Genomic DNA, 15,282 nt, shown 5'->3' with positions numbered 1-15,282 from the left:
ACCTCGAGGGGCTTAAATTTATTTATTTATTTATTTTTTTTTATTTATTTATTATTATTATTATTATTATTATTATTATTATTATTATTATTTTATTTTATTTTTTTATTTTTTTTTTTTTTTTTTTTTTTTTGAATTGGGGGAATGCTGATTGGACTGTGTTTGATTAGACCTTTGCCTACTGGTTGGTGATGGGCAGCTGTTTATGTTTCAGCAACAATGAATTCGGGGGTAATTTTAATTGATGAGACATGCCTTTATTAATGTTTAAGTGTAAATTATAATGTTTGTTGAGTTTGCATGCAATTTGACATGTACAATAAGAATAGCTCAGCATTTGCTGAGCCCCGATATAAGGAATTTAATTCTTTTAACATTTTAGGACTTAATTATATTCTAACCAACCCCTGTAGTATATCAACAGGCCCCTAGTCTAATTACAGTGTATTAGCATATAGGCCTAATTGAGGATGCCTTGAATGTCAACTGAATGCCTCGTCAAAGAGACCATAACTAATATCAATAACGCATCAGACCACAATTAAATGGAAGTATTTTTCATTGTAGTTTGCTTTGGCTGCATAATTAACTGACTATCAACAATGGAGAATTTTTTGTTCATTTTAATGATCACTTTCTGACATCACAGTTTATCAATCCTATGTATTCCTTAGTCTGCATTTTTTTTTTTTTAAATTATTATTGCTGTGGGACATGTACTGTCCAATCATGAGTAACACTTATTAATGATTGAGAGAGCTTCCCCTTGTATGGAATGCATTGCCTTAGTTTGAGCAACATAAAAAGCATATAACCCCTTCAATGGCAAAGATTTTAAGCATTTCTAGACAAATTGATATGAAGATTAAAATGCATTTTTATGGTATTTCTTGTTAGTTATATATAAATCAATGACATATATTCTGAAAACAGGTACTGTGTTTTTTTCTGAAAATTATAAAATTCATTTCAGTTGCCATGGCCACAAATTACACTATTACAGTGCTAGAATTTCTATTCATTAAATAATGAGTTTCGTTCTTGTTTTATTGCTTAGTTAAATATATTAAAAAATATTTTATTGTTGTGTTGAAAATTATGAATATGTTGGGATGTAAACACCAGAATTTAGCATTTTTACAACTAAAATGTTATCCCTGCATTGATTTCGATAATGGCAAAAATGCTCAAATAGTGTGCAAAGTTTTACTAAAGCTAGCAAAAATACTGGTGGTACATGTACAACCAATTTTTTTTTTTAAATTGTTATTTATTTATTTATTAGCTTTGTTTTGTTTTGTTTTTGTTTTTAGTATGAATTTTTTATTTATTTATTTTTTTAAACCCACTATACTTGTTTTTCAAGTCAGAAGCATAGAAATACATATATGCCATGCAAAAGGCATATTCATACAGAATGTATTTGTAAGACATTGACCCATAAAATTTATAGGCCTCATGTGAGGAAAGACATTGTAATATGCCGGTTGACCCCATATTGACCTGGCAATGAGTAATAAATTTTGAAAATTATATAAAAGTCATCTATTACCTGACTGACTAGCAATGGTTGCCAAAGCGAATAAGGAGTTAAATTCAATGATGAGCCAAGAGTTACACATGATGCCTGCGATTCTGTAGAACGTCTGTTGCCATGGTTGCTGAACATGATGTTATATCCTATGTTGATACTTTAGCTGTGTATGCCCATGTAGTTCACACATAGAGTAATATGGATGGACCTTTAGGTATGGATCCATTTCCAAGTTCGAAGTGTTTTCGTGTGGCTTCCAGTATTGTTTTGTTTTCTTGCAGTCTTGTTCTACTATGTTGTGATGTTTGTAAATTCTGAAGCATTCTTTCTCATTATATTCAATCATGATGCAACTCTTATGTTGTCATATTTTTCAATCAGAGCTGTGTATCTATTTCATAGTTCTCCCATTGTGTCTGTGACTGAAAATTTTTTAATTACTTTTGAGATCTCCCCTGATTTCCATTTGGGAAATTTTATGCTGCCATGTTTTGATCACGTGATTTCTATTTTCTGTCCTGCACATGTGTGTGCCAGTAATATCTCTGCGGTCGGGGTTGTCTGTTATCGTGCTTGAAAATCAGTATGCCAGCATCAGAATATTTAGTTACAAGTCTGATGAAATTCGCGGAAAGCCTGGAATATCAATGTTTTCATTACCAGAGTTCAAGATAAATCCTTTCCAATCAGTTCTTTGTTTGCAGTTCCCGCGTGTTTAACCTAACACGTTAGCATCACAAAACATCACGTAACATCACTGCGTGTACTCACATTTATCAAAAGAGTCATTTAGGCTTTCAAAACGCCTCGCATATCGCTTGTCCTCACTAAATGTCTGTGTATAAGTTATGATAACGAAATAAATCAATTGCGAATTCAATGCTGAGCTTCAATGGATGACAGAGATGGAAAAGGAAGAGTAAAATGCACATGCGTAATGGATGTAGCTAAGCAGTTATATACATTTGCATTAGAGTTATCTTTCCTGGACCATATTTCTATTTGTCTCCATAACGTGACTTAACTCATATTGAGTTAAGTCTGATTAATATTTTTCATTTATACACAACCGAGTTTGCCACTTTTTCTAATGATTAAGAATAGAATTAATTTGTGAAAGTACAAGGATGTGTCAATCAAACCCGCCCAAAAAATTTAAAATTTTAATATCTTGAATATGAAATAAGATTTTTGATTATTTTTTGTGTGAAATGCTAATAAAATATTTACGAGGTGTGATCAAAAAGTTTGCGAACTAATTTAATATTTTCCATAAAAGAAGCAATATTTGGTTTCAATGTTGATTTTATTTTAAGGGGGGCGACTATAGTTTTATTGTTTAAAAACTACAATAGCGAAACTCGTCATTTTTATACCATATATAACTTACATTAACTTCAGTGTACATGCAAAATTTGGGGGAAATCTACCGTCCAGGTTTTTAGAGGGACCGTCTTAAAATACAGGCACATTTACTATAGGATTATATACGAAAATGACAATTTTACGCCCTTTAAAGCAAATTAGACAAATACTACAATAGACATTTTGTTGAAACTAAAATATTTGATGAGTAATACTATATTATATAATATATATAAGAAACACAAAATGCAACCGCCTTGTTACCAGAGGGGGCATCCCAAAATGCAAAAAGTTAGCAAATTTTACTATTTTTATAAAGTATTTCAGAATATGACGTACTCAATGGATTCACATGAAAACACAATAAAAATATTGAAGATATTCCCAAATTTCTATATTTAAAATTTCAAGAGTGTATATTTATTACTTTTTCTTTAATAATATTTTTATTATCCCTTTCTTTAAGAGTTACAGATTATCATAACGTCAAAAACACACTGCAACGACGTCAACCTACCTATCAATTGCAAAATCGGTTAAAATGAGTTATATCAAATTGTAATTACATTTTTATACCTATATTTTCTTAATTTTGTTTAATATTAATAATTAAGCGATAAAAGTTGCATTGAAACCGTAAATACGCTTCATTTTACTATGATGCGCGAAATATTGCGCAATGGAAACTATAATCGGCCCCCTATAGGAAAAAGAGTACCAAAGACCCAGATTTTGACATCATTTCCTGGTTGAACAAGATGAAGCAGAGTAATAAATGGGTAGGCTTTACCTGATTGGCTGAATTCAGGTGTGTAAATATTTTCATTTTAAAGTAAAAATATTAATGCTTGAAATAAATGATGGAATGTGGGAATATTACAGAAAATATAGAAATACCAGGGGAGATTGTAGGAGTGGGGATTGATATTTTTGGCAGGGTGTCATTTACTGCCGATCTCTGTAAGTTCCAAATAACTGCAAATTTGACCTATAAACGCCACGGCACGGTATATTTTTTTCCGTGTTTTTAATAAGTGCTTAGAACGAACTTTCAAATGATACCAGAGATTTGTTTGAACGGGAACAAGTAAATTACTTGGAGGGAATAAGGTTTGTATAGAGTTCTATGGGAAATTAATTGGTACTCTTTTCCCTATAGAGACCCTGTTTTTTAATATGTAAGGTGAAGTGAAAGTCATAAAAAGTTATTTTTAGCTAAATATTTGAATATTGAAGACATTTCGAGAGAAAAATTAGCCAACATTCGAATTATTTTTCTGTAAAATTGGGGTTAGAGGTGATTTTGGGTCTTTTGTAGAGGTGGGGGGGGGGGCAGAGGATGGAAATTGGTAAAACAATGTGTAGTTGACATGGTCAGAGGAGAAAGGTTAGTTAAGAAAATGTATCAGATTGATCAAATAATAGATGTTTGTATGTATTCATAAATTTATGTATGTATTTTACATGTACATGTAATTGTGTATTTATATGAATTGCTATATATGTGTACATTTGGAAGTGTGGGATGGTGGCCTGGTGTTAATTTTTATTTAGTTTCTTATACGTTTGCACGTTTGGTATCTTTTCGAATAATTTATTTGGCCCTTAAAAGTGCCTTTCGTGGTTTTTATCTGAAAGGAGGACATTTTATGTCTTGACGTATCATGTTGCTAGTGTATGTGATCCTCTGGATTGCCTCCCTTGGACTGCGGGGGGATCTGTTTGTAGCTTTGTTGTTTCTATATTGTAGCTACACAAAGGTCTGTGTTTTTCCTTTTTTTACTCTTTGTAGTTTCCTCTGGTAGAGTCTATAACATAACCTAGTCCTGGATTTCGGGAATGTTATTTCCGGTATGGTTTTCACATGTATAATTTTCTTCAACACCGGCTCTGGTAGAGTCTATAACATAACCTAGTCCTGGATTTCGGGAATGTTATTTCCGGTATGGTTTTCACATGTATAATTTTCTTCAACACCAAACCCGATTTATTTTTGTGACATTGAGGCGGGAAATCCAACTTGGAAAAGGTTAGGGTATGCATATCTCTTTTGAATGCCGTTATCCTTTCATCTCAGAAAATGTATGAAATGGACGAAGAAACAGGGTATGAATTTGTATGAAGTATAATATAGTGAATATGCGGTATTGAGGAAAATGTTAACATCTTGATAATTTTTTTATGAAGATATGGGTACTATGGTACCCATTTTGATTACTTTTTGAAAAAAGGAGGGGTGTTAAATAAATATTTAATTTTCATTATTTTTATTTTTCGTATCCATAGTGACACTTGGAAAGACCTGCTTGATGGTGAATTAACATCACACTCTGGGTTTGTGACATCTTCCACAAAATTGGACAAGTTGTTACAGGAGTATGATTATGCAACTTCGTCCAGGTTCCGATGTATAAAAAGTTCCAAAGAATTTGGAAAAGATGTTGGTAAGAGCTTGTGGCTATATTTTATTATTCAATGCCAATTATGCTTTATTTAATACTTTAGAAATAGTAAACACTTTAGCTCACGGGAACCATAGGGTTATGGTGTCAGGTGGTAACGTTTAAAATCAGTGTTTGACCTGCAATGGTTATATCCTATGAGGTATGCTTGGAAAATGAAACTATGCAGGTTGAACATGTGCTTATGAAAGTTTTTCGATATAGTCGTTCCAGTTACTCCCACCCTCCTCTAGATTATCAATTTTAAAAATCTAATTACTTTATACACACTTAATTTTCTTTTGCAATTGCTAATAGATGTAGGAAGAATTGATAACGCCCATATTAGATTTGTGGACACACAGGGAAATGCTGAACCCCAAATAGAATATGATGCCATCCCTTTCATCATTATGGGTAAAAGAGTCCTTGAATGTCATCAGGGATATGACAGAGACAAAAGGAACAACAAAAAGAAAAAAATGAAATCAAGAGAAGATGTAAGTATGCATAATTTATTCTACTACTTCAGAAAAAAAGTCCATTCATTAAACTTTACTTTAAACTTTAAACCAGTCACGGTTCAATATACTCCATTCACTAAAAAACAATAATCCAGTCTCGGTTCAACATACTCCATTTACTAAAAAACAATAATCCAGTCTTGGTTCAACATACTCCATTCACTTAACAACATAAACCAGTCACAGTTCAACATAACCAAGTCATGGTTCAACATACTCCAGGCACTAAACAACCTATCCCAGTCACTAAACAACATGACCCAGTCACTGAATAGCATAACCCAGTCATGGTTCAACATACTACATTCACTAGAAAACATAACCCAGTCTCAGTTCAACATACTCCAGTCAGTAAGAAACATAACCTAGTCTCGGTTCACCATACTCCGTTCACTTAGCAACATAATCCAGTCTTGGTTCAACATACTCCATTCACTAAACAACATAACCCAGTCTTGGTTCAACATACTACATTCACTAAACAACCTAACCGAGACGTGGTTCAACATCCTCCAGTCCCTGAATAACATAACCCAGTCTCGGTTCATTATACTCCATTCACTAAAAAACAATAATCCAGTCTCGAATCAACATACTCCATTCACTAAAAAACAATAATCCAGTCTTGGTTCAACATACTCCATTCACTTAACAACATAACCCAGTCTTGGTTCAACATACTACATTCACTAAACAACCTAACCGAGACGTGGTTCAACATCCTCCAGTCCCTGAATAACATAACCCAGTCACAGTTTAACATACTCCAGTCACTGAACAACCTAACCCAGTCTCGGTTAATTATATTCCATTCACTAAACAACATAATCCAGTCCTGGTTCAACATACTTCATTCACTAAACAACATGACCCAGTCACTGAATAGCATAACCCAGTCACAGTTCAACATACTCCAGTCAGTTAACAACCTAAACCAGTCTCGGTTCAACATACTCAAGTCAGTAAACAACCTAACCCAGTCCCGGTTCAACACACTACATTCACTAAAAAACATAATCCAGTCTTGGTTCAAAATACTACATTCACTAAACAACATAATCCAGTCTTGGTTTAACATACTACATTCACTAAACAACCTAACCCAGTCACAGTTCAACATACTCCAGGCACCTATCAACATAATCCAGTCATCGTTCAATAACTCCAGGCACTAAACAACCTATTCCAGTCACTAAACAACATAACCCAGTCACTGAATAGCATAATCCAGTCACGGTTAAACATACTACATTCACTAAAAAACATAACTCAGTCTTGGTTTAACATACTTCATTCAGTTAACAACATAATCCATTCAAGGTTCAACATACTACATTCACTAAACAACATAATCTAGTCTTGGTTCAACATACTACATTCACTAAACAACCTAACCCAGTCAAAGTTCAACACACTCCAGGCACTAAACAACATAACCCAGTCTTGGTTCATTATACTCCATTCACTAAACAACATAATCCAGTCTTGGTTCAACATACTTCATTCACTTAACAACATAACCCAGTCCTGGTTCAACATACTCCAGGCACTAAACAACATAACCCAGTCTTGGTTCATTATACTCCATTCACTAAACAACATAATCCAGTCTTGGTTCAACATACTTCATTCACTTAACAACATAACCCAGTCCCGGTTCAACATACTCCAGGCACTAAACAACATAACCCAGTCTTGGTTCATTATACTCCATTCACTAAAAAACATAATCCAGTCTTGGTTCAACATACTACATTCACTAAACACCTAACCCAATCACAGTTCAACACACTCCAGGCACTAAACAACATAACCCAGTCCTGGTTCATTATACTCCATTCACTAAACAACATAATCCAGTCTTGGTTCTACATACTTCATTCACTTAACAACATAACCCAGTCCGGGTTCAACATACTCCAGGCACTAAACAACATAACCCAGTCTTGGTTCATTATACTTCATTCACTAAACAACATAACCCAGTCTGGTTTAACATACTACATTCACTGAACAACCTAACCCAGTCACATTTAAACACACTCCAGGCACTAAACAACATAACCCAGTCTTGGTTCAACATACTCCATTCACTAAACAACATAATCCAGTCTTGGTTCAACATACTACATTCACTAAACAACCTAACCCAGTCTTGGTTCAACATACTCAAGTCAGTAAACAACCTAACCCAGTCCCGGTTCAACACACTACATTCACTAAAAACATAATCCAGTCTTTGTTCAACATACTATATTCACTAAACAACCTAACCCAATCACAGTTCAACATACTCCATGCACTAAACAACATTATCCAGTCATGGTTCAACATACTCCATGCACTAAACAACCTATTCAGTCACTAAACAACATAACCCAGTCACTGAATAGCATAATCCAGTTACGGTTAAACATACTACATTCACTAAAAAAACATAACTCAGTCTTGGTTTAACATACTTCATTCAGTTAACAACATAATCCATTCAAGGTTCATCATACTACATTCACTAAACAACATAATCTAGTCTTGGTTCAACATACAACATTCCCTTAACAACATAATCTAGTCTTGGTTCAACATACTACATTCACTTAACAACCTAACCCAGTCTTGGTTTAACATACTCCATTCACTAAACAACATAATCCAGTCTTGGTTCAACATACTTCATTCACTTAACAACATAACCCAGTCCCGGTTCAACATACTCCAGGCACTAAACAACATAACCCAGTCTTGGTTCATTTGATCCAATCACTAAACAACATAGCCCAGTCTTGGTTCAACATACTACATTCACTTAACAACATAATCCAGTCTTGGTTCAACACACTCCAGGCACTAAACAACATAACCCAGTCTTGGTTCATTATACTCCAATCACTAAACAACATAATCCAGTCTTGGTTCAACATACTACATTCACTAAACAACCTAACACAGTCACAGTTCAACACACTCCAGGCACTAAACAACATAACCCAGTCTAGGTTCATCATACTCCATTCACTAAACAAATTCATGGCCACACATGGGTTCTGGTGTTAGGGCATACTATTGATTATATAGTGAAAATACATTAAATCTTTGAAAATCTTCTTCTCTGTTCCTAGGTATTAAATAAACTAACATAAGTACATAGTTATGATGAGCAAGAGTGTCTCTACAACATAAATTGTGAACATTACATTCATGGCCCCAACCCAGTCACATTTAAACACACTCCAGGCACTAAACAACATAACCCAATCCAGGTTCAACATACTCCAGGCACTAAACAACATAACCCAGTTGATTATATAGTGGAAATACATTAAATCTTTGAAAATCTTCTTCTCTGTTCCTGAGTATTAAATAAACTAACTAAGTACATAGTTATGATGAGCAAGAGTGTCTCCACATAAATTGTGAAATTCATGGCCCCTGGGTCAGGGGTTCTGGTGTTAGGGCAGGACTCTATTGATTATATAGTGAAAATGCATTTATTCTTTGAAAATCTTCTCTGCTTCTGAGTATTAAATGAACTAATTAAGGACATAGTTATGATGAGCAAGAATTTTTCTACCAAAATTGTGAATTTTATGTCCCCATGGGTCAGGGGTTCTGGTGTTAGGGTGTGGCTCTATAATGATTATAAGTGAAAATACATTACATCTATTAAAATCTTTTTCTCCACTTCTGGGTAATAAGCAGATGAACTATTTATATAGTTATGATGGGCTCCTCTTCCAGAATTGTGAATTTCAAGGCCCCTGGGTCAGGGATACCAAAGTGGGGGTGGGGGGGCTCTACTTATATACTGAAAATGAATTGTTTGAAATTGCTCCTTGGTATTAATCAAGTAATTTTGATAAGCAAGTGTGCCTTTTCAAAAATTGTGCAATGTGTAGACCTAGGATCAGGAGTTCATGTGCAGGAGCACTCCTGATTATTGCTGAATATTACTGATTAGTTGACATACATTTTTGTTCCCCTACCCTGCTTATGGGTATTAAGTAAACAAACTAAATAATTCCTAAGTGTATAGTTATGATTAGCAATGGTGCCTCTTTCAAAGTTGTGAATGCCATTGCATCTAGCTTAAAACATAAACCAAATTCAATCATTTGAAAGTTGTTGCATGATGCTCAGGTGACCTACATGTATAAGGCCCATTGGCCTCTTGTTTTTAAATGCAGTTTATTTTTCTGTGTGTGTTTTCATATGGTTGATTTGACTCTGCTAAAATTTATCATTAAACACAGCTGGTTTAATATTTATATGAACACACAGAATTATTAGAAGCATGTATTATATATACCTACAGTTTATAATTTGGCATTGTAGCTATTTTTTCCTTTTACTTTAGATATATGCCTAATTCAAAGGTGATGCGTTTGGGAGAAAGTTCTGCAGTTCCCTCAGTAAGTACACAGTTGAGAGAAAGCAATGCCATTATGTAGAGCTTGGTTCGTTATGCCATACCGTGAAAGTATAGATTGTATGTCATGTATTTGTCTTCAGTCTTTTTCTGCCTTAATTTGCTCAGTTACAAAGAAACTATTCAAGAGAATTCTTTTTTATAAAACATCCTATATTTATATATATATATATATATATATATATTGGTGATAGCATTTCAAAACAAAACATCAAAACAGTTTAATATACTTTATAACTGTACTTAATTTCATCATATTTTTCATTCAGAAAGCCTCAGATCAGATAGGTGAATGCAATGGCTGGTTGCACACGAGTGTAAAAGCTAAGGTAAGTATTTATTAATAAAAAGAAAAAAAATAGACATGTAATTTACACCTTCATTTAATAAAAGTATAGCAATGACTCTCTTGTTATTTTCTCTGTCACCATGCAAATCATTGCTGAAGAAAGCAAATTTTATGGGGGTTCATCATACTACATCTATATATTAAGTATCTTTAAACCATCAACATTATAAAAATAATATGCTTACAATATATATTGTGTGAAATTATTATCCTGCGAAAAACATTGCCAACAGAGGTGAAGCATAGGTCAGCAATATGGTTTTCAAGGGTTAACAATTTCATGTTTAAGTCCTGAAAAACATGAATTACTTTTTATGCGCCCGAATCGATAGATCCGAGGCGTATATTGTTTTTGTCCTGTCTGTCTGTCTGTCTGTCTGTTTGTTTGTTTGTTTGTTTGTCTCCAAACTTTAACCTTAGCCATAACTTTTGAACCATGAAAGGTAGAAACTTCATATTTGGTATGCATACTTCACTAATGAGGTGCTTTCAATTGACACCAATATTAATGACCTGGTGACCTAGACTGTGACCTATATGCTAAAAATAGCTTTTCCGTAACTTTCACCATAACTTTTGCACCATAAAAGATAGAGGCTTTATATAAGGTGTGCATACTCCACTAATCAAGTTCTTTTCAATGACACCAAGGTCAATGACCTTGTGACCTTGACTGTGACCTATGCTAGTATGCTAAAAATAGCTTGTTAGATTTTTGTTGCCGCCGGGTGCATTGTGTTTCACAAACACATCTTGTTTATACTTAAAAAAGTATAACAATATGTTATTATAAACATGTTATATGTTATTTATACTAGCTTCTTTAGTGGGCATTTTATAATCGCTAAAATTACTACTCGCTAAAAGTAAAATACCAGTTTTTAAGGAGAAATTGCTAAATTTGTGTCTCCCTAAAATTTCCACTTATACGGTAGCAGATGCTTGAAATTTTAAAACATACTTTGTTGAGGCATTCTGTATGGTGGGATTTATTTTTGTGTGAATCTGATGTCAACTTCCTATTTATTCGTGAATCTGCCTGTAACTGAACTTTACATGGTGTACATATATATATTAATATATAGTTTATTTTTACATCATAGTGGAGGTATTACTAGTGAGCACTGGCTCACAGATTTCTTGCTAGAAATTAAAAAGATTTCATGGTTTGTCCTACATATTGTTACATTGTTTCGTGCATTTTTGTTTCAAAGAGATACAGTAACAACTGGATAAAATAAAAATGTTATAAACTTCAGTTTTAGGATGTATATTGCTTTTGCAGGTGTTATGAACCGCATTGGAGACATCTACGTTGGATTGACAGGAATGACTTGACAGACCATAATGTGATGAATAACTGTTTGAAAGGAATGAAAGAAAGAGATAAACTTTTTCAAAAAGAGGTAATTTTAACATTCAAATGTTTCCTCTGTAGTATATAATACATTTCATATGACTAGTCTTGCATATTTTGTACCCCTTAATTGCTCTATGCAAGTTATGTAACAGTTATAGAGACTATTTCTTAACTTGATTCATTTTTTTTTTAGCTCACATGAGCTAAAAGCTCAAGTAAGCTTTTTCTGATCACCTATTATCTGCCTTTTTTCTGTCTATTTGTAGGGCAGGACCCCATTAGGAAGTCTGAAATTTTTCATTGAAATATACAGGGAAATTCTTTAAAAATCCTCTTTTTAAGCTAGAAAAGCTTGAAATTTTTGTGGAAGTTTCGTTGAGTAGTGCAATTTCTAAGTTGTTCAAGTCATGACCCTGAGGCAGGGCAAGGCCAAAACAGGAATTTAAAAGGGGAAATCTGGTAAAGTTACTCAATCAAGTGAGGGATGTGGCCTCTTGTTTATTAATCAGAGTCTTCTTCTACTCATGATATATTTAAGTAAAACATAAGCGCTTCATGTGTTTTTCATTATGATATATTTAGGTATGTATTAATGTGTGTAAGTGTGTGAGAGAGGGTAAGGGTGTGTTAGAAAAGGAAAAGAATACAATTGACTTTTTTTTTTTATTCTTAAAGGGATGGGCCGAAATAAGTGCTCTTGTTTTAGAAGAATTCGGCTTGTTTAAACCCAAAACAATCATGTAAGTTTCTATCTCAATTTAATTTAGCTATTTAATAAAGTTGTTTTGGAAGATGAATCTAAACCTGTCACCTTTAGAGGTTTGTGACTATTTATGTCTATAAGTTAACTAAATTGTCATTGTTACTAAATTGTGCATTTCCTAATTAATACAGTTGAAATAATAAAACATTTATTTCAAAAGGTAGAAATTGCACCCATTGAAGAATAGCTATAAATCCCTCTTTTTGTGATAACTTTATTTTTTTTGCAAAAGTAGCAAGACTATTTAATACTTGGGAATTTTTTTGTTCTTGCTTATAGAGTCCCTCCTAAATTAAAAAATCATGTGGGGCAATAATCAAAATTCATTAAAATTTGGTTTTTCTTGTAAACACCAAATAAAAAGCATTCATTTAACATCAAAATAATTCAAATTCCCCTTTTCAACTAATTAAAGATGACTTAATAAATTATGTTCAGAATTCTTGTTTCAATTTTTATTTTTTGATGGAAAAATTATTGAAATGTTTATATTTCTCTTTTTGGATATTAGTGGTATCTTCAGTCCTCCAGGGTTTTACCTTAGTTTAAAAAACTGCACTAATGGAAAACTAAAAGCAACGCTGGAAGATGGGTATGATAGTTTATTATATTTAGTCAACATTCAACTAACTGTGATATTTAAAATATCCCTGTAATAACAATCTGGAGTTATATCTTTGTAACTAAATTGTTAATTATATTTAAGTAAACCGTATATTTCTTAATATCCATAATTTATTATAATTCACATCTGTTATGATCTTGATTTGATTATTATTAATTATAGACGACTTTATTCTTAATTATTTCATACATTTTATTTTAGGCCAGGACAGAGATTGAATGAGGGAGTTGCATATTTTAGGGATGTATTGCTTGTAGAAGCAAGAATCCTTATTGCCTCCACTGTAAAAAACATTACTTATAGAGAAGCTGAAAAACTTCTCTATCCATTGAAATAACAATTAAAAATAGCATTGCTAAAGAGTAAAGATGTATATATATATATATATATATATATATATATATATATATATATATATATATATATATATATATATATATATATATATATATATATATATATATATATATATATATATATCACGATATGATGAAAGATCACTATGTTGTTCAAATAGACAGTCAGGGCAATCCATGATGTACTTTGCTACTGTAGATAAGTAAAGTCCTTAACTCTGATAGTCATGATTTCATTCATATCACATCCACACCAATTCCAAAGTGTTGTATCAATAATTCTTACTTGAACCATTATTTAGTAAATGTTGGAAGAAATTGATGAAAATTTTATATCAGTTGACTAGAGGAAAATATTAACTTGTTCTGTTTTTCTGACTTGAAGTGAAACAAATTTTACATTCAACAATCATTGGATTTTTGTGTTATTTTAAAAGGAACACTCGTGCAGCCATAATTTTTTTTTCAATATAGAACTTAAATTTGTATAATTATCAGATGATTATATATCCATAATTTAAAAGTGATTCAAAATGATGTACTTGTAATACATTCGCATGGACTTAGAATTGTATGTGTAGCTAATTTTGGATGCAGATCATTAGTTAAACTGTTATATATGTTATATATTTATGAATTAACTCTGTTGGAAGTGATCATTCATAGATGATGCAACTTAATATTGTTTAAAATTTGTGCAAAGCTGGATACAAAAAAAAAACTAATCATAATTTTAAGTATCAAATCTCGTTTGAGTGAAATAAATTATTTTCTTACAACTTTTATATATATAATCTGCCTTATTTTTGGATAGTATTAATTATCCAGGTCCAATCAAGGGTGTACAGGGATTTATTCTGTATACTTTGAGGAAGAAGGGTGTATGGAATCACCATACACCCTTAATTGGACCTGGATAACGAATTTATTTCCTACTTTGGACCCATAAACATCAGAGCCAATCTATGGATCAGATAACTTCTATAACTACATACTACAATGCATCCTGACACCATGTTATTTGGATTTTATCATAGAGAAAGTGTGTTTTGTGACATCACATTTTATTTACCCCCTGCTTAAGCGGGGTGCCAAAATTTAACATCAAACTCTGTAACCAATCAAAGCTTGTGTTCCAAGCTACATAGGAAATAAAAAATTATACACATTTATTTTGTTCCATGATTGGAAAATGTTTCTTGGTGACTTGGCTATGCTGTTTTGTGACTTTGTCATGTTAAACCGTGAGTGGGTTAGGTTGTTTAGAGAATTGGTTATGTTGAAAGGTGACTAGGTTAGGTTGTTTAGAGAGTTGGTTATGTTGAACCGTGACTGGGTTAGGTAATTAAGAGACTTGTTAATATTGAACCATGACTGGGTTAGCTTGTTTAGAGACTTATTTATGTAGAACCGTGACTGGGTTATGTAGTTTAGAGACTTGTTTATGTAGAACCGTGACTGGGTTATGTACTTTAGAGACTTATTTATGTAGAACCGTGACTGGGATATGTTGTTAAGAGACTTTATTATCTTGAACCG

General features: G+C 32.7%; 1 protein-coding gene across 2 annotated transcripts; it reads left to right on the top strand.

The window, feature by feature from the left end:
* The first annotated feature begins 4,911 nt into the window (after nucleotides 1-4,911).
* Nucleotides 4,912-13,773, top strand: LOC134230705 (uncharacterized). 2 transcript variants are annotated; one of them, XM_062712553.1, is made up of 6 exons: nucleotides 5,033-5,343; nucleotides 5,659-5,840; nucleotides 11,925-12,045; nucleotides 12,675-12,739; nucleotides 13,274-13,354; nucleotides 13,589-13,773. In XM_062712553.1, coding segments are annotated over exons 2-6 (405 nt in total). In that variant the 5' UTR covers nucleotides 5,033-5,343; nucleotides 5,659-5,838; the 3' UTR covers nucleotides 13,725-13,773. The 2 variants fall into 2 exon arrangements, with proteins under 2 accessions (XP_062568529.1, XP_062568537.1); XM_062712545.1 differs by lacking the exons at nucleotides 11,925-12,045; nucleotides 12,675-12,739; nucleotides 13,274-13,354; nucleotides 13,589-13,773 and adding exons at nucleotides 4,912-5,005; nucleotides 10,560-10,816 and having other exon boundaries at nucleotides 5,186-5,343.
* The last annotated feature ends 1,509 nt before the right edge of the window (nucleotides 13,774-15,282 follow it).

Source organism: Saccostrea cucullata, unplaced genomic scaffold, assembly GCF_032062105.1.
Source record: "Saccostrea cucullata isolate Sc308-1 unplaced genomic scaffold, CSIRO_AGI_Scuc_v1 ctg5643, whole genome shotgun sequence".
Taxonomy (NCBI): domain Eukaryota; kingdom Metazoa; phylum Mollusca; class Bivalvia; order Ostreida; family Ostreidae; genus Saccostrea; species Saccostrea cuccullata.
This window is presented reverse-complemented; position numbering and strand designations above follow the sequence as displayed.